General features: G+C 34.6%; 1 protein-coding gene across 2 annotated transcripts in view; it reads left to right on the forward strand.

The window, feature by feature from the left end:
* Positions 1-24,614, forward strand: part of LOC106460458 (mucin-4-like) — a 174,739-nt gene that overhangs the window by 75,230 nt on the left and 74,895 nt on the right. For both annotated transcript variants that reach the window (XM_022387178.1, XM_022387177.1), the window contains 3 exons: positions 1,633-1,724; positions 10,785-10,859; positions 12,496-12,659. In XM_022387178.1, coding sequence (XP_022242886.1) covers positions 1,633-1,724; positions 10,785-10,859; positions 12,496-12,659 — 331 coding nt within the window. The remainder of the gene's footprint in view (positions 1-1,632; positions 1,725-10,784; positions 10,860-12,495; positions 12,660-24,614) is intronic.

The raw sequence follows: 24,614 nt of genomic DNA on the forward strand, positions 1-24,614 counted from the left end.
AAAATATATATATTTTGTGTATGAAAACATTGTAATGTTTACTGATAAACTTACAAATTTCATTAACATTCGCTTACTAATTTAAGTTATAGCATGAAAACTATAACAAGCACAAAATGCTTATGAGGTCGATCCCAGAGACTGAGCCTTGGTTGAAAGAGTTAAAATGTGGAGTAGAACGTGTGTACAGATGTGGTGTGATTTATATGAGTAATGTTTCAAATACTACTGCAGTATCAAACTTTACTGCATTTTCTTCACTCCTTTTAGTTTAAAATTAAGTTGTTAAATTTCCTTTCTTTTTCACTATAATTCCTAAAATTGGAATGTGGCAATGCTCAAGAGGGTTACCAACTTTCATTTTTTCATAGGGCAAATTGGGTCAAGTGGAGATTAGGCACCTTCTTGTCTGATTCTCTTACAGGAATAAAAATATGCTGTTCATATAGCACACCAAGCAATTCTGGTTGACCAATCAGGCAGTAGTTATGGATGGACTCACTTGTTATCTCCACAGCCAACTGATGTATCAGGCATCAATCACTGTTTTTTTATGTCAGAAACTCAAGGGTTTATTTTAACATCTAAAACAGTGTTGGAGCATGGGAGAAAGCAGATTTTCATGTAGTGTTTTGTAACTTTCTCTTCTATGTGTTCAATCTTAGTAAAGTTCTCACTTTCAGTTGTCAATAAGAGGTTTGTATATTTTTGCATAGTTTTACGTGCCAAGAACGCTTCAAGTTCTCTTGTAACTTTAAAGTTAACTTTCATTTGTGCAGGTGCTGTTTGGCTTTCACCAATAATTTAATTAAGTATTTGTTTAGGTTTGCCATTTGCTAATAGTGTATAATTTGCCCCACAGGATATTGGAACAAAGGTTTGTGTATAAAGTACAGCTCATTCTTGTTAGTTAGTGAAGTTGAATTAAGAGTTAACTTATTGTGTTACATTTTAATTTGGGGACACACTGTTTGTAATTTATTTTTATTTTTAAATGCTAGCCTTTGTCACTCTTTGTCAAATAAATGCACATTCACTGGACCTTAGTTGTGTAATAGTACTTGGTTGTTTGTTTTTCTGTAAACTGTCAAGATTGTAATTAAGAATTGATTCCTTGCATAAGTCTGTGTGTCCTGTCTCATTCTTTATGGCCCAGCCATCACAACCATTGGGAAACACCCCTGCATATGAGATCTTCGAATTTCCTGTTTTCATGGCCTCTGCTTTGCCAGAAATCCTCGAGATACCACACCACTACTATTTAAATCTAGCTGTGTAGCTACTAAAAGTATTTATATGCAGTTGGTTATATATTTGAAATATAAAAGGTATCAAAGTGTAACAACTCAGCAAAAAAATAACCAAGTTTTCCTTTTTCTACTTAACAAAACTGGTAACTTGGGTCAGGATTTTCACTGTGCTTACTATTAATTTCTGTCAGCCATGTTATCTAGTTCATGCACAAATAAATTGATCTCATAGCAGTTGATGACTTTAGCCTATCTAATTAACTGATAGAGACTGACTCTGAAATTTTGGTTCACAAAGAGTTACTTGATTATCAAAGTCTCTCGTAATTCAGTTTGACTGTGTAATATAATAGTATAAATTTCAGATGTTTGTGTTTTATAGTGCACTCATGGACTGTTTGGTTATACCTCTTCAAAACAAATTGGAAGAATGGAAGAAAACAGCTACACAACTTGACAAGGAACATACTAAAGGTAAGTATGCTGCTACAAATGGTACCCAGTGGTGAATATGATGTTTCAACCTAACAAGTGTTTCATAGTTCAAAAGAACCATGCTAAATATAAATGTAACATTTAAATCTGGTAATTTGTACAAAGTTGGCAATGATGACATTAAAGTAAGTGTAATTTTTATAACTGTAACTGTTACAGAGTTGAAAGGAATACACTAAAGGTATAATAATTGTGACATTCTTAAACCTCATAATTGTCAAAAAATTGTTAAGGGTCACACCAATAATATATATTATGCTTAAACCTGGTTATTTTTACACATACTTAAGAATAACCACAAACATTAAAGGTAAATATATTCTTAAACGTAATTTTTGCAGTGTTGTCAAAGACTACACTAAAGATAAGTTAGTAATATATTTTACAAAGTTCAGAAAGACTACAAGGACTGTCCTTTAAAGTAAGCATAATGTTTAAACCTAATACTTGTAACAAAGTTGACAAGTAGTACCTTTAAATAAAGTAATTGTTGAAACATTGACAAAGATCACACTAACTGTAAATATCTTGCTTAGACCTGGAAGTTGTTAAATTAGTTAACGACTACTATTGGTGAGATAGCAGGTGGCATTTTCCAGTGTTTTTCAGCCTAGAGAGCTAATGCTACAGTTGTAGACTCCAGAGCCTGCACGTTAGACATGAAAGTAAGACCAGCCTCAGATGTGGTAGGCAATGCTAGAAACTTGGCAATATCTGAAAAGTCAAATATGAAAGTCTCACTATTAGTTCCTTCCATTGTCCATATTCAGTATAGTTTTTTGCAAAACAAAGCATACTGAACTCCATCTGGCAGATTGAAAACATGAAAATAACCAGAAGGGCTAAGAACTTGATCCTAAATAGACGACATCAGGATTGAAAAAGCAGAGTCAAAATAATTCTGACTGGTTAGAAAAACTCATTCAGGAGTGTAAGTTAAAGTTGTAACATTCCTGTTATGAAAATATTTTGTCCCATCAATATTCTTCCTCTTCTAACAAGAGAGCTCCAGGATTACTCAAAATATGTCTTATGTGATCCATGATGGGGAATCATGTACATATTATGATGGGAACAATGCCTCTAGGAGATGGGCAGAAGACGGTTGACAAACATTGGCCATCCATTACATCTCCTTTTTTTTGGCTGCTTCCAAAAGAGTTATCCAACAAGGTATATCATCAGCAATAGATGCCAGTCTCCATGGCTTGTTGTATACATACTGCCTCAATAAGTCTTAGCAAATCCATGATCATTAAATCTCTCTTGGCTGTTTTCCACTTGCATCCTTGAGCTCTGCTGACCTGCTCAGGGTGGCTGACTTTATCAGCATTAACTAATGGAACAGGTCACAGTTAACTTATCTTAGTAGGTGGTTGAAGTGTAAAGCTTTAAAACATTTGTTAGAATGCAGGGGAACACTAAGTGTTTAACAGGAGACTCCTCCAAGCTTATCGAGATTCTTCCATCCTCAACCTCATATCACTTTGATAACCCTACTCTACCAGATTTGCTATCATAACACAGACACATCTGTTGTATTATATGTCACAAAAAACATAAGAGCAAAGTAATCTGGAAGAATTGTATATATATATATACACATATAACATTACTTGTTGTATTATGATTAAATCATGCTTGTTGGCACCAAAAATTTGTTTGAATCAGAAATCTGTGATAATTGAAGGACAAACTTGCTTTATTATGTGGAAGGAAAAATTGTAGTTGTTGGTTTGTTTTGCTTTGAATTTCATGCAAAGCTGCTCGAGTACTATCTGCACTAGCTGTCCCTACCGCCAACTCTTAGGCTACTCTTTTTCCACAAATAGTGAGATTGATTGTCACATTATAATGTGTTCATGGCTGAGAGGATGAGCATGTTTGGTGATGGGGTGTTGAACCCACAGATTGCGAGTCAAGCGGCCTAACTGCTGGCCTGAAATTTTAATTTTCTGTTGCAAATGGATTCAGAGAGACAACAAATAATATTGATGTTTGAAGCATAAAATTGGGACATTTTATTTGTCGAAGAAAATAGACAGGTGGAAAGGAATAATGCATTGTGATGTATTGAACTGAAAAGTAAAATAAGCTACTTAAAGGTAAAGTAAATGTAACATTTGATCAGCAAAAATAATGGATAAAAGGTTAAACATGGGCAAAACTTTACCAGCAAGTTTTGGCTCTTTTGGGACAGAAATGACTGCTTTCCATAAGGATCAGAATTAATCTGGTTTGAGTTCTAAATCTATTCACAAAACACCTCCTCTCATTAGCTGACCAATCGGAAACCAAGTACTAGAATGCAGATGTAACTCTGTTCCATGTATGATAGTCGCAAAGGTATCCCCTCATACAAGAGGTCAAGTATGACAAAATGCAACTATCGTATGAAACAGTAGATAAATTCTTTGACTGGGCAAGCTAAAAATTAACACTTAGCTGACTTGTACAAAATTTCAACTAGATTTATTGTGTTCCAAAATCAGAACTTCAAAACATTAAAACAATTGGCAGATAACACATATATACTACAGGAGAGTAATATATGTAGTATTTGCATACTACCTAATGTTAATATACACTAAATAAGTAGTGTTGTTGTATTTTGAATTATCTAGAGCATAAATCAGGGTTTCTGAAACGTTTTTGAGTTGACAAACTTATAAATATGTCATTGACCCCAAATTAATATTTTTTAAGAAGCATAAAATAAAACAAATAATTAAATAAAAATTTATTTTTAAAATATGTATTTTTTATTGATTGTGAACTTATACATTGTGGAAGATTCGAGAAAAGGTACGAATGTCATTTGCTCGCTATTGCTACTAGGTGTAAGGCAGTTAGTTGCATAGGCCAATCTAACCCTAGTGGCCATTTTCAACCCCCTGTCGACTTCTAGGTCTTTATTCACCCCTGTACAGTCTCATCGATTCCAGGGGATTGATATCAACTATTTTGGAAACTGCATAAATGAATATTTATTAATGCTGACACATAACACGAAGCATGACATTTCATTCCCTGCTGGTATGTAGAGTCCATGTGCACCCGGTGTATGTTGGAATGTTTCTTTCTTATGCCAGTCTTTTGGGCCAGCTAGTTGTGTGACAGGGTATTCAAATAGCTGTGCTGCACAAACATTTCTGTGACACTAATTTTGTCATGAACATTTAATTCATAAACTAAAATATATATATATATATAAATATAAATAAATAAATAAAAAGGTTTTTTTAACTAAAACAGTAAGTTACTAATAATGATGGTTTGTCTGCTGATTACAAGATGATTACTATATTCCAAAATGGTACTACCCTACTACCCTCTACTCACCCAAAGCTATGTTGACTTTGATTTGCCCTCTAAGCATTGCTAAAATTTTGAACCATTTACCAGTCTTTTATATCTCTTCATTTTTGTGTCATTGCAGCAAAATGTGCTAATCATGTGACCACCCTCCATTAATTATACTGTGCCACATATACTAGTGCAGGTAGCTTCCTCTACCATTGCAGCACAATCCTCACTTTCATGATTGGTACTACAGTGTTTAGACATGTTTACTGTGTTCTTCCTGTGAATCCTGCTTGTTCATGTTTGGTTCCTTGCCAGTTTCAGCTTAAAGTTTTGAGTTAATAGTTAATTTTGATGTTTCACATTTATTGTTAAACATTTCTTACATTTTTTTTTGGAAGTCAAAGTTGACTTATGAATTCAAATTTTACTGTGGCGGATGAGGAAGTTCCCACCAATATGGACAATGGTAATGTCAGTAGTCCCCAGGTTAATGATATCGGCTGAGGAGCTTTATGCTTTAATCCACAGGAGTTGAATGCTTTTGCTAGTTCTTCAGTTCATTCTCCTTTTCCCCCATGAACACACTTCTGGGGAAGTTTTTTATCAGATAATAACAATTTTTTCCAGTCCCAACTTTTTTTGGCCAATCACGTAATGTTGACAGTCAGGAGAGTTTGCCAACCATGCCTTTCCTACAACTTATTGATCAGGTATGTCAAATTTTATATGTTTTGCCTTTAGCCCTTGATTCTTCTTCTTCTTTGTTCCATGATGATCCTCATCCTGATTATTATTTTTTTTTCTCTCACCCAGTGTTCTTGTTCATGTTCAACTTTTTGCTGATCAGTTGCAGTCGGGTGTGGGTATGCCCCATCCCCCTCGGCTGTTGGATTAGTATTTTTTTTCTTACCAATGTCCCTCAAATCTCTATTTGGATTCACAATGTGTTGATCCTTTCTTTCTTTTGTGGGGCTGTAATCCTGATACTTTTATTTAATTTTAATCAGTCCCAGTTTTCTAGGATTTGTCTTCCTTTGACCACCCTTTTACATATTATTTCCTCTTTACAGTTGTTATCTCAAGCTTTCTGCTAGTATCCTGATCAGTTCCCGACAGAACTCAGGACCTTTCTGTGGTCCAACATAGCCCATTTGTCAGCTTCGGTGCTGTCTCTCACCACTTGGATCTTATGTTGTTAGGATTTGCTGGGGCATAATGTATTACATTACGGGATGCATCTTCCCCTGTGAGGGATCTTTGTCAAGTCCCGTTTCTTTACAAAAGTCTTTGGGGTCATCCTGAGTCTTTAGAGTCTAGGGTCAATGTGGCAAGGCTACATTCCTCCTTATTCTCCCTCGCCTCTCGTTTGTCTCATCTTACTGTTGCTGCCCAATCTTCACCTGTTAGGATTCCCCATATCCCTTCTTCCGCTCCCCTTCCCTTACCCTACTCCAGGCCTTCCCTTCCATACACTCGTTCTTCCAGTTCCCATTTCTACAGGGGTCAGCATCAGTGGTGATTAAATGTCTTTTCAAGGGCAGGTGGGGACCAGGTCACAATGGTTTTCAACCTTCTTGGAACTCTTCACATGTTCTGTCAGAGAGTCTTTGCCTCCTGTTCTGGTCTTATCCCCTATCTTTTATCCTAGTTTTTTTCCTCCTCCTTGGAATCATGCCTCGTCCACTTGTATAGCAAGAGTCAGTTTGAGACTTTCTTCACAAAAGAGCTATTGAATGGGTGGTGACAATTCTTCTAGGATTTTAATCCCATCTGTTTGGTGTCCCCAACAAGATAGGAGATTAGAGACCTATCATTGATCTGTCCTGGCTGAATACCTTTCTGGAAACATCCTAATACACCATGGAATCCTACCTATCCTTCGGTGAGTATTTCTTCAGGTCTTTGGGTGACCAAATCTGATGTGATGGATGCTTATTTTCATATTCCCATTGTTCCAGAGTCACGTTGTTATCTTTGGTTCATCTACGGGGGGGGTCTTTCAATTCCAAGCACTACTGTTTGGTCTTGCTTCGGCTCCTTATGTATTCTGTTGTGTTGTGTGTTCTTTAGCACGTCATCTTCATTCATTGGGTCTTCAGACTCATCATTGCATGAATGACTGGCTTCTGCTCACCTCTTCCCAGGCTCAGTCTGTCACTCACACCTGCTTCCTGGGTGTGGTTTCTCATCAAATTAGAGAAGTCTATTCTAACCCCCATACAATAGCTTATTCAATTAGGAGTTCTCTTCAATTCCTATTTTACTTGGGCCCAGCCTTCTTCACTTTGTCTCTGGGATATGGAGTGGACAGTTGCTCAAACACTATCTTCTCTTTCTCTTACTGCTCAAGAAGTTCTATCTCTTTTGGGGATGTGTCTTCCTGGAAGCTCTCATTCCCTGTGGTGGATGCTTCTTGACCAGTGGAACTTCTCCCATGCTCCTTTGGGCCACCCTATCACCCTTCCCCCAAGGATCAGGGCCGACATTGTTTGGTGGCTTGACAGGGCTCTTACCACAGTGAGAGTTGTGCTTTCCTGCTTTGTCCTGACTCTTATTTGTTCACAAATGCTTCATTGGTGGGTAGGGGGCTTCCCACGACTCTTGGGAGATTTTGGGTCAGTGGTCCATTGAAGAGAATAATTTCCATATCAACCTTCTGCAACTTTTTTTGGTTCGTAGGTCTCTCAATCATTTCCTCCCATTCTTGCAGGGGCAGTTGGTTATGATTCATTTTGACAATTCCATTGTCACCAGCTATATTTCCAAACAAGGGGGAACCAAGTCCAGGTCTCTGTGTTTTCAAACACTTTACCTCTTGTACTGGGTCCACAACTACAACATAACGATCTTGGCATGTCATATTCCTGGAATTATGAATCTGGTTGCAGATCGCCTGTCCCATCCCAACCAAGTCCTTCCTATGGAGTGGTCTCTTCATCCTGAGGTTTTTCAATGGGTGTGTTTTTGCCTAGGAACACTGCATTTTGATGTGTTTGCCACTCACTGGAATACCAATCTTCCTTCCTTTTGGCATCCTGTACCCACACCTCTTATCTTTTGGGGTGGATGCATTCAGTCAAGATTGGATAGGCCTTCATCTTTATGCTTACCCTTCAATTATACTCATCTCCAGAGTAGTTTCCTTCATCCAGACCGCTCTTTGGCATGTATTGCTTGTGGCTTTGTATTGTCCTGCTCAGTTATGGTTTTCTTTGCTCTGGCCCTTACTGGAGTAACACCCCTGCCCTTTCCTCAGTCCAAGTCACTCCTCTGACAACCATGAACGGACGTGTTTCATCTCAATGTTACCAAACTCCATCTTCGTGCATTAATTTTGGCCAGTCCATCACCTCTGCTCACCTCTTGTGTAGCATCTTTGCTTACCTATACCATTAAACCTTCCTCTTTGTCTGTGTATCAGAGACATTGGTATGCCTTCAGACAGTGGTCCATTCACCATGGTTTATGTCCATCTGTTCCTCATCTGTCCCAGTTCTTTACCTGATCATTTGATCAGGGTTTGTCCATGTCCATTGTTTCTAGTTATCGGGCTGCCCTGTCCAACACCTTCTATTTCTCCCATTTTCATAACTCCTTCTCCTCCCCTATTATTTCCCTCCTTTTCTATTCCTTTCATCTTGTTCGTCCATACCATCTCTGTGCTTCCAGATTGAAATCTCAATGTGGTTCTTCATGCCTTGGCTTGTTCTCCGTTTGAAACCATTACTAAGTGGTTCTTTGTACCATCTTTCTTTTAAGACCTATTTCCTTTTCCTCCTAGCTTGTAGTCATCATCAATCTGATATTTATGCTATTAATGTTTCCTGCACCCTTTACCATTCTTCTTATATTCTCATTTATCCCAATCATTCCTTCCTTCCTAAAACATCTGCTGCTCGTGAAGGTTGTATCGCCTTTTCTTCTATTTACTTGCCTTCTATTTCCCTTTTATACTCTCGTTCAGATCTGGATTGTCATCTTTGTTCTGTTCGTTCCCTTTGTTGTTATATGTCTTGTAATGATTTTGTTTGTGGTTCCTGTTTTTGCCTCTTTATTCCGTAGAATCCCTCTGTTTCCCATGTTTTTTCTCCTATTACCCTTATTGGCTGAATTTGGCAACTCATACGTCTAGTTTATTCTGATTTGCCGGTGGAAGGTCATCAGCTGTTTAATGTTTCTTCTCACCAACTATGGCATTTAACTATGTCCTTAGTTGCTCTGTCCTTTGGAAGAGATTATTCAAGCCGGTACATGGAGAACTCCCAATATTTTCGTTGCACATTATTTGCATGACCTAGCTGTATCTTTCTCGGTCAGGAATCATCTTCCACCTGTGACAATTCTCCAAATGTCTGTTCACCTTTTACTGGGATAAGTTGACATAATATATAAATTTTATTATTATTATTATTACACTTGCTTAACATTCTCTTTCATGATCTCACCTAGTTGTAGGTGCTGCCTGGTCAAGTATACTGGATTTTTTATTTTAGCACTCTCACTGCATATTTTTCTGATGCTCACTGTGGAGATGGGGTGTTTCTGTAAGACCACTGGCCACTTATCCGGTGGTATATCTATATCCCTAACTAACACAAGGCACTTTCTCTGGATGTATTTTGCCTGGGTGGACCACACTTGTTGATCTCATATTTTGTTACAGTCACAATATACCAGGATCAATCTCATACAAGGCACTTTCACTGGAGGTTTTCTGCCCAGGCAGATAGCACTTGTTGATCTTATAAACTGATGCAAAGCATTTCCATGTTGTTTTTGCCCTTGGGTCACACTTGACATAAGGCATAATCCATCATATCCCAAGGCACTTCTCCTGGATGTTTTGTGGCCAGGCAGACTGCACTTACCCTATTTATATACTTTTACAGTCCTTTAGCCCTAGCCATGTATTCTCTTTGGTTCTGCCCTATGTGTCTTCCTTTCTTCTTTACAATGTGAAGAGCATATCTGTTCCAGAAGTAGTGCTAGAAACCAAAAATCTGTTTTCCTACAACATGTTATAAATGTGTGTCTTTCATTTGCTAGCTGGCTTCTAAGTTTCACAGAATGACCAACTAATTCCTGGAACTTGAAAATATTTTCCTAAAATGTCTGTATGACATAAAAACATGAAAAAGAGTTAATAAATCACTTTAATGTCAGAAAAAGGGTTCCTACTACAGTATTGCACAATCTTTAGATTATTTATGTAAATGAATATACCAAATAACTTTTTCAAGAAAAAGAACCACAACTCATACCAACTTGTACATGTATCTGTCACCCCCTCATATGGGCTTATCAAACCCCAGTAGTAGATACAAACACAGGGTCAAGTTGCTACAAACTTCCATAACATGGCTATTACTGTATGTGACCTTTACTGAAGCAAAGGGGTTATTACATATCTATGGCTATAACTACATAAAGAACACTTTCATAAAAATGTAGAAAAAATTACTTGAATATAGCTTATGAAATATATAATCTAAATTAGTCAGAGAAGGGTATAATTATCAGTTACTACAGCTATGAAACTTAATAGAGTAATTAAATTTATTGTTTACATGTGGTTAGACCACAAGTAAGCTTACTTGAAAGTGTGATCATTAATTTGGGGGTAAAATGCAGTTATTTACCCTGATAGTGTATGAAAACTGAACTTTAAGTGTGGGCAGAAATGTTTTGAGCTGCATGACAATGTTATGAAACTGATTTTTGACTGTTTGACAGAATACAAAAGGTCTAGACAAGAGATCAAGAAGAAATCTACAGACACCCTGAGGTTACAGAAGAAGGCACGCAAAGGTAACATTTTCAAATAGTGGTAGACATTTAGTGAAGTGTTGCAAAAATAAAATATATTGAGTTAGTATTAAGCAGTGCAATAAAAAGTATTTAAAAACCTAGAAATACCTGTTTAATTCATGGGATAATGATTTATACATACAATTTATCCATTTATATGTGTGTGTGTGTATTACAAATTAGTTACATGAAATAAAGAGGTGATTAACATTTAATACAAAAAAATAGCTATATTGTTCAGGATACAGTTACATATTTCTTGTTGTAATACTTAGCACAAATTGGATACCAAGTACAAGGTGTTTATATTTTGGTACAGGTTGAACATGTCAAATTAAAGAAAGGTGCTTAAATTTAAATACAAGCTTGTTATTAGTAGAGTAGAATGCAATTTATAAGCAGTACACATAACTTAACATGTTGAAAGAAAAGTGTTAATTGTACTGCAGATGTAATACTATTGCAAAAAAATTGATTTACGGGTAATACTTGTTTTGATAAGTAGTACTATACAAAAATGATCAACAACCTGATGCAAGGTGAGGAATTCTTATCATAATCTCATTTTACTCGAACATAACATATTATTAACAAGGGATCATTTTATCTCTCAAGACTGATCCTGCACTTCCACCCCAAGAAAAAAAGAAAAGTAACAATTAAACACACCATTTGTGTCAAGAATCACCCATTCACCTTTCTAAGTTCTTGTAAGGTGCTGGTATTCACTAGTGCTGATTGCAACTTATTTTATAAGCTAATCACCATGTTAGAAAAATAAAACTATTATCTGAACTGTAACCTGTATTTTCCACATTTTAACCTTTCATTTCTTGTCCATTTGTTCTCAGAATACAGCTAAAAGAAATCAGAAGCCTTTATCCTATTAATCTAATGGATAATCTTGTAAACTCCAATAAAATTACCGCTTACCCTTCTTTTCATTGGAGTAAATTAGTTAAGGGATCTTAACTTATTTTCATAAGATAACCCTTCTGTCCTCATAATCATCCTAGTAGCCTTCCCCTGAACACCTTCCAATAAGACAGTGTTCTTTCTCAGATAAGAAAGCCAAAACTATACACAGAATTTCAAATGTAACCTAATCAGTGATATGTATAGAGTGATAGTTACCTCTGTTAACATATAATCAGTGTTTCTATAAATACATTATAAAATTCTGCTAACTTTACTACTAACAACAGAACACTACCATAATGGTTCAAATGATTTTTTCACCACTATGGTAAAATTATTATCATTATTCATGCTATTGAGTGGCTTCCTGTCTATATAAATTATGATATCAAATGTACTTATTTTGTTCTTCCTATAATTTAAGATCCAGTATTGAGTCACTTCATTCTGTAGTACATCAACGTCCTTAGTAGTGTTGGAAATACCCAAGAGTTTAATGTCATCACCAAATCTTACTAAGTTGCTAATTATGTCCCTATAATTATCATTAATGTAAATAAGAAAAAGCAAAGGTCCAAACACTGACCCTTGAGGAACTAGATTTAATCTACAGTTTTCACAAGCCTACAATTCAAAAGTCAGTTCCAGGAATAGTTGTAAGCAATTGCAGACAACAGTATGTGTATTTCTCTCAAACTTACCACCTTTTATTCCAAAGTGTCGGGGAAGTGTGAAGTCCAACAAACCTTGGACTCAGCTTTGCAGGATGTGAATGATAAATGTTTGCTATTGGAAGAAACTGAAAAACAAGCTGTGAGACGAGCTATGATTGAAGAACGAAGTCGATACTGTTTGTTTATTAGCTATCTAAAACCTGTTGTGGTAAGTTTTGTTGTACAAACTGTTCATAAGCTATAGTTTACATCTTAAGTTCCATATCATTTTTATGTAAGTTTAATTCCATAGACACTAAGAATTGATACTCTGTTACATACATTTCTATTTTCTTTGGTATAATTGTATTAGAAAAATCATAAACTTTATGTTCCAAAATGTCTGCCATTATATTTAATATGTAGATATAAATGAAAAGTTAAAACTACTGTAACAGCTTATCAGTAGCTATGGTACTTGAAGATTGTATCACAGCTTGTATATTTGTGTTTATAATATATACAGTACTGAGCAAAAGTGTTAGGACAAGAGAATATTTTGTTATTCTTTCCATTTTATGGGGCTAATTCTTCCATGCCATTACAGAATGTAAATTACAACACTATGGTAATGTTTGACTGATCTCTGTTGACAATTGAATGAGACAGGGTGAGAATAATTATCATTCTTTAAAATTCCCATATACTTGTACCAAGGGCATGTCATAAAGGTTTTGCTTGAATGAACATAATGATCAAATTTCGATCTCCAAGTATTGTCAAGAGACTGAAATTTGCTCAAAAAGTACAAAAACTGAACTGTTAGTGATTGGAAAAGGGTGTTATGGATGAGTCCAAGTTTGAAACATTTGGTTCAAAGTGTAGGTTGTATGTCCAGCAGAAGAAAGGTGAGAGATACTTACCTCAATGCATATTACCTACCATGAAGCATGGGAGAAGCAGTGTGATGGTTTGGGATGTGTTTTTCTTTTGATGTGACAGGAGATATTTGCTTTTAAGACAGATGGAATAATGGACCAGTGCAAGTACCATCAGATACTGGTCTGTCATGGTATACCTAGTGGTTTGTGTATTATTGGTAAAGGATTCTACTACCAAGAAGATTATGACCCCAAACACTTTTTCAACCTATGCAGAAATTACTTAGATAAGAAAAAAGCTGCTGGAATCATTCAAATGATGCAATGGCCCCCACAGAGCCACAATCTCAACCCAATTTAGCAGACCTGGGATTTTATAGATCAAAAACTTGACAAATCAAAAGTTGCTTCCAAAGAAACTTTATGGGAGTGTATTAGAGACATTTGGAGTAAAATCCTAAAGGACACTTTCATTAAATATGCTGCAACAATGCATAAAAGACTGTCTGCAGTTATTAAAGCAAAAGGGTACACACAAAATATTAACTGTTTGCTGAACTCAAGCACTTACACTGAGTTTCTGTTGTACAAAATATGAAGATTAATAAAATTTTGATGTTTCACCTGTGATTTACCTTCCATTGTTGTTTGAAAGTAGTTGAAATGTAATTTTTGACTTTGTCCCAACACTTTTGCACAGTACTGTACATATACAAGTGAAGAATCATACTTGATGATTATGTTGCAGCATTTTTTTCTTTTTTTAAATTATACACAATAGTGAGGTGTACTAAGAGATTTTTAGTAATTGGTATCCATGCATCTACCTATTGTAGTCTAGGGTCATTACTAATGGGTCAAATTAAGGTAATGCTAGGTAAGCAAGCCTCTTTGACTGAGATTTTAGGACAATAAAGGTGATTACAGAGGTTGAGTATGTTATATTGAAATTGTTTTGGAGCCTCCCCACATTGTTACAGTCTATGTTGCACATATAGTCATGCTGTATTTGATGATCATGCATCTTCACAATAACTCTACAGCATGATTCACATTACAGTAGGCTCTGTTGTAAGGCTGTGTATAAAGATATGTGTGGTGATTGTTGAAAGAGAAAAATGGGAAGTACGTTGTAGGTTAAACCACTAAAAACTACAGAGTGTCTATTACAGATACATATTTTTTAATATATAATTTTGTTGTTAATACTATATTTTGACAATTTGTAGCTGAACTGTTAATCCATAAATGAAGTTTTGTTTCAAAAGTTGGATGATGCAGTAACAAATAAATGTTTATCATAATGTTTAGAAATACTTGAGCAATATGAGAGAGAATTAGAAAGTAATATATATATATATAAAAAATGTCAAAAATACTTTTAGTCATGAGTGGTATATAATTCCATACTAGCATTAAAATGGCATTGAAGAGAGTCTATCTTTTCAATCAATGCAGGTAAGAATGTGCTGTGCAGCAAAAAGTGAACATATTTGAAATTATTGGAAGGTCTGGTTCAGATGCTTGAACCCATAATGTCTTAGACCTAACTACACACTAACTGTCTGCAGTCAGTTATGGGAAGGTAGTTGTCCAGTAATATAATCACATAAAGAACAAGCAAGCCAACCACAAGAAAACATAAATAATTCAAAATACTAATAGCAATAAAATAATGTATAAGATATGAAAGGGGAAATAAATTGGAAAAAAGGATAAATAAGTAAAAGAATTATGTTCCCCAACCATACATAATCAAAAGCAGCCCATTCTTCTCTTCTCTATTGCTCTTGTCCTCTATAATAAAAAGATAAGAAACTTCTAAATCAGAATGATGTGTCCAAACAAGTTCCAATCACTTTACAAGAGATATATTGATGATGATGTTGGAATCTTCACAGGCAGTTTATATGAACTAGAAATAATTATTTTCGGATAAATAACTTCCATCCTTCACTGACCTACATGCATAACATTTCTGATTTGTCACTTCCATTTCTAGATTTTATTATTTCTATAACTTCCAATAAAATCATGATCTGCATTCATTATAAATTCACAAATCACCAAAACTATTTATATTTTAATTCTAGCCATCCAATACATGTGAAAAATAACTTCCCCAAATCCCAATTCATTAGTTTACAGAAACTGTATAGTGAACCTGCATGCATCACAGAATTGGAGTTTTACTTCCATGTTTGTGGCTACCCCCAAAATATCCTGAAAAAAAGCTTGTACTACTGTTGTAAGTCAAGGCTACAACTCCTCTTCGTCTCTCACAGAAATAAATCCTAAGCAGTTCTGTGCCAGACCACCTGTTGTTCTTAGGTATCACCCAACCAACAACCAGGTTAAAGACATTATTCTAAATAATTTTCACATTTTGCAGAAATCTGAAACCTCTAAACCTGTATTTCCAAAATCCTACACTTAGTTTCCTACCATCCAAATACTAATACTGGAAACTCCTTAGTTTACAGCAACCTTCAAAAACCCACCTCCACAAACAAAAATATTACTGTATGTAGGTATTCTTGTAGTAGAAGGTGCTGCGACACATGTGCTTACATTGACCCAAGAACACCCTTGCAGGGTCCAAAGCTGAGTTTTTACATTACAAATTAATATAAGTGCACATCAAAATGCATCATATATTCTAATGCATGCACATGTGGAAAATTATATATAGGAGAAACCAGTATATTATTAGCAGGATGTACCATAAAACATATCAGAGGCAAATTATAATGTAGGTAAACCAATAGCTCAACACTTTAATTTCTACAACCATACCTATCAACATTTTAAGATACTTGTTTTGAGAAAAGCTCCTATGAATGGATATAACTGCAAACTACAAGAAAACAAAATAATTTTTCACCTGGGATTTATGCACCCCATTGGTTTAAATGAATATTTTAGCATTTTATAATGTTTCTATCCTTTAGTTTTTAACTTCTTTTTAAAGTTTCCTTAATTTATTGTTTTTCATCATTTTATTTTATTTTTTATAGATATATGACTTATAATGTGTCAACTAAACTTTCAGTTGCTTTTATTTTTATTCATTATCTTTTACTTAATTCTCATTTTTGGATTTTTATTTTAAAACTCAATAATACATATATTTATGTATATTACTTTTTAATTTTCTCTCACATGCTTTCAAGTATTTTTAAATGTTGTTATACACATTTACTTGTATACATTGTCAGATGACCTTTGAAATAAAACTTTTAATTACAGATTTATTGCTCCTCCAGAACATTTTCATTAATCCATCTAGTGTACAAGGACAATTGTTTTCCAGTGTCTGTTTCAATGATTCAATCAAACAGAAATCTGTAGGTATTAAATCCATCAACTTGACCAGTATGCCTTCTTATAAAATAGCATGATTACCCATTTCATTCTCCAGCTGCTTGATTTATGTGATTGTTAGATGGATATATACTGTGGAAACAACTTGTCTACACGTAACATTTGTTGCTGTTGCAGATTCTTCAGGATTATGTTGTGAGCTGTTTGCTTGAGACAAGTGTGTGGTCTCTGCCACTAAATGGATTCTCAATTGTTACAAGACATATCACTTAGTTTAACATGGATGGGGTGTGACTAGATGATGCTGATGCCAAAAGTTGATCCATATTCCTTTGTTTTACAATGGCATTAAGTACAAGTGATGTCCCTGTCTTAAAAATCCTAAATCCCCAATCTAAACATATTTATGACCTGAGCATATGAATAGTTTGCATTGGTAAGGAAGGCCTGTTACATACCCTTCCCAAAAGTGATCAGTTTTTGATAGTATCGCGCTACCTATGAAATACCAAGATATATCAACATATAGTTGTGATACATTCTGTTCCACTGTGACTTTATGTCAACTATGACTTGCTGGCTGAAGGTCAAAGTAATTTTAATATAATGTATTCAGTCCTCTATACATGGTTTTCCAGTAACAAATGCTTCTTTATTTACGAAAAATATTAAAAGTACAACATGTAAATTAAGTGTAGAATAAGGCTTGGCTTTATTTTTTATAAGAATTGGTTGATAAGGTAGTATTAAAGAAAAAATATATTTATTTACTAAGTTAATTTCAAATATACATTATATTTTGATCGGGGATTAATTTCCCATAGTGGACACACCAGAAAGCCCACTAAAAAAAAAACAAGCAAGCAAGTATACTTTGATTATCTTTAACTTAAAAATATTTACTGAAGAACTGGTTAAATGTGGTACACCTCCAGTGGTACTGAAACTAGTAAGTGTAGTTAAAAGAACTATCATTATGATACTCAAATGTATATTAAAAGGAAATATACAAAAAAAGCATGCTTGATTGAAAAATTCTGTTAAAATTTCTTTGGAATAACTGTTGATAGAAATAATGTGCATTAAGTAAGAACCTCAGAAATATTCAACAGATGTTTTTTGCCAACTCAAATGTCAAGAAAAGAAAAGTTGCAAGTATGAATGCCAGGAAGTCAGAACAGCAAGTAGCAAAAGACAAATTTTTGGGGTCTCTTTGCTGCAAAAACTAGCCTTTCAGTATGTAGCAAAACCAATTCACATAACAATATTTCCATGACAGTTTATTTTCCTATTACAGTGAAATTTGGAAAAAGCTAATTATATGTTGGCTGTATACTGATAAAACAATGAACTACAGAACTTATTGCATTTGAATACAACATACAGGTATAAGTTCCATGTGGTTTTGGTTCCATGGTAAAGGTGAGCTATTGCAACAAAAGTAACATTCTCAATTTCTAACTGAAATTTAATTAGAAAAGTAAAGTTTGATCTCTGATACCACAAGGGATTTAATATTTGAGTGTTATGTCATAACATGTGCCAGTGAAAAAATATAATACTGTAGAGTCTTACTAACAGCTTGTTAATACATATATAGGTAAAGCACTGAATTTTTTCAATATTTGGGTATCTGTATTTCTAACATATGTATACATACATGTACACTGAGTGGTCACAAGTAAATAGACACACAATTTTTCATCATTTAACTGATTTATGCTAACTAATTTGTGTTCACAGAGCACTATATAAATGAAAATGATCCGCACACTAATTATCTTGTGCTACAACCTGCCTAGAACTCAAGGTTCTCTTGGATTGTCAGATTTTGTTAGAGGAAGGATAGTTGGTCAAGCAGATGGTGGAATAAGTCAACGGCAAATTTCGCAGAATTTGGGAATCCCACTTTCGACAGTCAAGAGAATCATCGTGCAGTTCAGGAAACACAGCAAGCAAACAACTAAACTTCTGCAGTCGTTAATCTGGGATCCATTTTGATGCTCCTCTTGACAGCCTTTTTGTCCTCTCCAATGACCAGGATGACCCGGACGCTGCGACCAAAGTTGGTGGGATGAGCCCGAAATCTGTTCAACGGATTCTCCACAGATTGGGTTATCGTTACAAAGCAGCTAGACGGAAGCCCTTATTAAGACCTTCCAACATAGTCAGACGAAAGAAGTGGGCAAGTGATATGATGACCAAGCCTCTGGACTTTTGGACCCTTGATATTGTTAAATTTGTTAGTATCTATGGGTGATGCTAAAATTAAAATTAGTTAAGCATACTCAAGATTAGTTCTAATGAGATATTATCTCTTTAAAACTAAAAACATCAGCGAATAGATGACGTGGAAAAAGAAGTTTGTTTGTTTATAATTAAGCATAAAGCTACACAATGGGCTATCTGTGCTCTGTCCACCATGGGTATCGAAACGCAGATTCTGGCGTTGTAAGTCCGCAGACATACCGCTGTACCACTGGGGGGCAAAAGAAGAAGGCAAATGGAAAAACGACTCTGGATTTTCTGTCTAATCCGTTAGTAATATCTAGTGGTGTAATGGGAAGTGGGTTGATTACTTAATTTATATAAAGAAAATATTATTACACATTCAAAGCAATCTAAAAACGTTTCACTTTTATGGAATAAAATTCTGATTTCATTAATTCGAAAACATTTAAATAGGTGTTACGACAGCGGTAGTCACGTGACCCTGGTAACACGTCATGATATTCTCGAAGGATCGGGAACATCACGAATAAACCAGTATGTGCTAGGCGCCCTCTGTTCCTGTATATAAGTGCGCCGGTTAACGTGAGACCAAACAATGGAATTGAATTGCAGACAGAGATAGAGACGGATAATTGAGTCAAGCGCGTGAATCGGTCATTGTGAATTATAGCGTTTGTTTCAGTTATAGCGTGACTGTGGAAATTAAGTGTATTGCAAAGTTGTATTAAGAAAGAATAAACTAGTTTTATTTAAGAAAGATCTTGTATCGCTAAAGTTTCTTCGGAAAGAATTTTTACTGAAAATTAACAAACGAACACAAAGGCGTAACATAGGTAAGTAATAAACGTATGAATATTTTTACAAAAGAATTGCAGTTAATTCATGTTCCTTTTTGTAATTAAACGGTTTGCTTGATTTTTTTAGTAAATTTATTCTACTAAGAAGAATTTAATAAGAATTTTAGGTGAATAATAAATTTTCTAGTGTGTTTAAGTGACTGGAAAACAGAGTTTACTAAGATTATAAATGAATGTGTTCTTTATAACTGCAATCTTTTCGGAACATCTAAATCTATCTCACTATTAGTTTATAGTACAATCCTTATTAATGTTGTAAACAAAGTTCATATACCCTGCTTTATTATACAATATTTTAAACAATATTTTGTATTATCGAAGTTCTGTAATTAGTCTCATGTACTGAAAAATACTTTAGTGAAAATTTATATAGAAATAAGGTGGAGTTGACCTTGAGAACAAGAACCTTCTGAATGTACTTGTGTGGTGGAAATGTAAAGAAAGTGTAGCGATATTCTCATCAGCCTTCGATTAATTTTGACGTTGTTAACAAATGTAATGATACAATTCTTCAACTAATAAAGAACAGAATCGTATGGTAGTAAATATAAGACACACTGAAAATTGCAGAACATAAATTTATACATTGATGAAAATACTAGAAGCCTATATTTGCCATTATATAACCATTTTCTACAATTGTACGTTTCATAAAACGTCTAATTACAATAAGTGGTTACGTTGTTATGAATTTTTTACTGTAGTATAGCTTAACTAAGAAGAACATTGAAATACAATGACAACATAAAGATATATACATGCGAATTAGCTATGTGTTCATTGATACTATCATTTCATGTGCTCTGAGAAACATATCTGCAATATTCACTGTTGTATAATGACTTCATTTTTTATCATTGGGTTTTTCTACCTGAAAACAAATGTAGTCGCAATGAAACAGTAATTTCCTCTATACTGAATACGTTGAAAGATAAAAAAACTTATACATTCTTCTTATATCAGTTCGACAAATACAAAGTTGTGTTTACTAACAAAACACATTCGTACCATCTAGTGAGTTTTAAAGTAAACAGATTTAATAATTACGATAACAAGATGATCATGTAATGTCTGTCATCTAGTGGCAATTGTAACAAATTTCAGGTGACCCTCAGGGCATTTGAATTGTAATTACGTGCATACAAAATTATTTTATTTAAAAAAATTTAATGTTTTATCGTAATATATATGGTGTGGAACTTAATACTATTTACAAATACAAATTTAGTTATAACAGAATTTCGTATAATGACGCGGAGTTCTACCCTTAAATTGTAATCAACAAGCTCAAACCCCAGTAGAAATTATCATTTGACATCAATGAATCAACCTCAGCTCAAGCTAGAACCATTTATTCTTCTCGTAAAATACCTGAAACGAAATTCAGAATTTTATTCTTTATAGATAGTATTCTGAGCTATATTTTTAAGGTTGCAATTTCTTTGATCGCTAGGGAAAGCTAAGGTTCGTCTGATAAAGTTAAGCTCGAAAGGTTTTTTTGTTGTTGTTGAATTTCGTGCAAAGCTCCTCAAGAGAAATCTGTGCTAGCTGTCATTAATTTATCAGTGATATAGTAGAGGGAAGGCAGATAGTCAATACCACCCACTGCCAACTCTTCGGCTACTCTTTACCAACAAACAGAATGATTGACTGTCAAATTATAACATCTCCCTGGTTGAAAGGGCAAGCATATCCAGTAACTACATTCGAACCCGTGAACCATAGATTGCAAAAGTGTCCTAACCACCAGGCCATGAATATTGAAAGGTCTAATAAAATGAGCCTAAAAACCTAAAAAGTTCTAAAAGATTTTGAGGTCAAATTTTATAGTAAATTCGTTCTTCACAGATGATAGAATATAGTTTAAAATATAGTGAGCTATTTTTTAGCTAGTATAGTGAATCAATAAGTGTGTTTCAGTCATGAAGCCTCCAACCGTGTATAGTTTGTAAAAATGTTAAGGAAGAAATAAATTAATTTGCTCTCGTTTACACTGACTGGTCTTTTAATTATTTTCATCTGATATTAAAAGAACCTGCCAGCAACAAAAATTTAAAACACTGGTTTCAGATAGGGATTATTTTGGTGAAAATTAACTAAGCTTCAACTTTCATTCAAAATGACCATAAGGGCACAGAGTGAGATAGGAAACAATGGAAAAAAGAGCAAACAGAAAGAGATAGGATATTTGAGGAAGGCCAGAAGAATGGGACAGAATATTAGAAGAAAGAAGAAAAAATTAATAGAAGACGAGGAAGATTGAGACAAAGATTTAAAAGAATGTGACAGGAATTTATTGGGGAAGTTGAAAAAAGAGAACTATTATTTGAAGAAGAATTAAAATTAAAAATTAGTCTGATTGAAGACAAGATTGACGAAGCTATAGGGGCGTACAAAGGGATTACAGCAACATATCTGAAGATTAAAGAAATGCAGAAAGGCTGTGATAATAAAATTGATGATGTACAAAAAGACATAAGTAAAGTAAGTCATCAACGGGGTAGAAAAGAGCATCATTAAGGCAGATAAAGACATCTGTGACAGAATAAAACATATTGAAAAATAATTATTAAATGCAAAAAATAAACCAGCCACACGTCAATCTGCATAGGCTCAGGGGTCCCGGCCTGGAATGTCATCTGCTACAAAACACAGAACAGAAAAACTTAGTTAGTATACACCTATTACCATTACTACTGTACCACCTGTTACTGAAGGATCTTCCTGGACTGCTCTGGCCACGACTTCACTAAATCAAGTTACAGAGTTTAGTTGACCAATTCAGCATTGGCAAATCGAAAAACCAATGGAATATTTATTTTAAGGTACCATGGGAGTCATACCAGACTTTTTTGAAATAATAATCTCCATCTCGCTGCCCAATTAAAAAGGACAAACTTTAACAACATTTAGTAAACTTCCAGCTGAGAGCCATAACAACTAACTAGCATTAGTAGCTACCTGATCCAGCAGGTGCATAATGTCAAACCAGAAAGAAGTATCCAGAGCAAGGTTCCAGAACAAGGTATGAAGAAAAGAAGAGACCTTGGTTGAACTTGCAGAAGACTTGTAGAGGCTTGCTAATTTATCTTACCAAAATACTTTTGTAGATTGATGAATTCATTGACACACGGCCAATTTATAGATGCCAAAGCAGACAAGAATATGAGAATTAGGTTGAAGCAAAATTGGTGTACACCCTTAAAGGAAGCTTTGTAGCTAGTGATGAAACTAACATCCAGATAAACAATTAAATACATCGTCTCGAAGTTATAGGATCGTCAGATCGAATAATATTGAAACATCAACTTCCACTGGCGATAGTCTAAAAGAACTAAAAGTACAGGAGTCCCCATTATACGTCGTGATGCGTTCCTAGAAAGTGTGAGGTACGTCTGAAACGACGCTAAGCAACACAATCTTTACATGTATTATGGGGGGATGTGGTCCTTAAAAATTTCAGTCCACTCTTGAATAACTTTTTTAAAGTGGATGACATGGCTTTTTTAACTATATTGTACTATATAAAATATAGATGTAAGAACATTAAATGACTAAACCTTGATCATATTTAATACTTATAGTACTGTAGTGGTTGTAAGGTTTGTATGACACAGGCTCGGTCAAATTGACCGACCACGTGATATATTTTCCCGTGAGAACGAAGCTTGTAAGCAAAAAAGATTGAAGACTAATAAAGGTATGCTTTGTCAGAGAGATGATGTTATCATAGTGAGTAATTTACATTACTTCTCGTACTTATTGGAGAGGTGGCGAATAATGTAGAGAAAAAAATGTCACATTTCTCACATTAGGGGAAATTCAGGATATCTTTAAAATATCGATTTATAAAATTAAGAACTTAAAACTTATAAACCATTAAAATACGGATTATTAGCAACGATTTTATGTTATACTTAATGGTATAACATAAAAAAAGTAGTTTAATAAAATTTTGAATGTAACTCACTAAAACCCTCGTGACATTCGCAGTAAAGGTTGCCTGGGCAGAAAGGGTTAACACTAGTAAACAAACAAGATAATGTTGTTTCAAAAATGTTGGTTGTAATTGTTAGACACTACGCCTGGAAAAAGTAGTGGACGACGTTGGAACGCTCTACTAACGAAACAAGACAACGTTGTTTGATACATGGGTAGTAATTGGTGAATGCTCTAATAATGAAACGACGCATTGCATTGTTTAGACAATTAGTTACACAGAATGGAGGAAATGAACTAGAAGATAATAGGTGCATCAAGTGTACCTCTAAAGCACATATCGCTAAGACTTGCAGAGAAAAGCTTGTAGGGAATAAGAACTCCTCCCAAAAGACACCAAAAAAGTGAATTGTTATGGATGTAGGAAACCTGATCATTACAACCGAGGCTGTGAGGAATTGATAGCCGGTGATGAGTCTTTCAGCCCAACTAGATCGCGGGTTTGTTGATGGGAAGCCTTGGAGTATGTTGTCTCACACTGGTAATAAAGCTGCAATAATTCAATCCAATTTGATACTGAAAAATGAGAAATTGCATCCAGAAATGAAGAAAGAAAGAAGAAGGAGCGATGTGAACATAAAGTTCCAACAAAATTAGAAATCCAGATTAAGTAGTTAGCACACAGGATCACCTACAAAAGTTGTAATATTTTCAAAACGAGACCCAAAACTCGAACTCTTTCGAATAGTTGATTATTATTCTTCAAGAAAATAAAAGGTTATGTTTAATGAGTGTGATGAAATATATAGAAATAAAGTTAAAACTAAATAACGGCAAAAGACGGTAGGAAATAGAGAAAATAATAATGCATCTCAATATATAGGAAATCAAACCAATATATAGAGAGAAATTTAAGGAAGAATAATACTAATAATGTAACGTAAGTTTAAT

The sequence above is a fragment of the Limulus polyphemus genome, unplaced genomic scaffold, assembly GCF_000517525.1.
Source record: "Limulus polyphemus unplaced genomic scaffold, Limulus_polyphemus-2.1.2 Scaffold774, whole genome shotgun sequence".
NCBI classification, from domain to species: domain Eukaryota; kingdom Metazoa; phylum Arthropoda; class Merostomata; order Xiphosura; family Limulidae; genus Limulus; species Limulus polyphemus.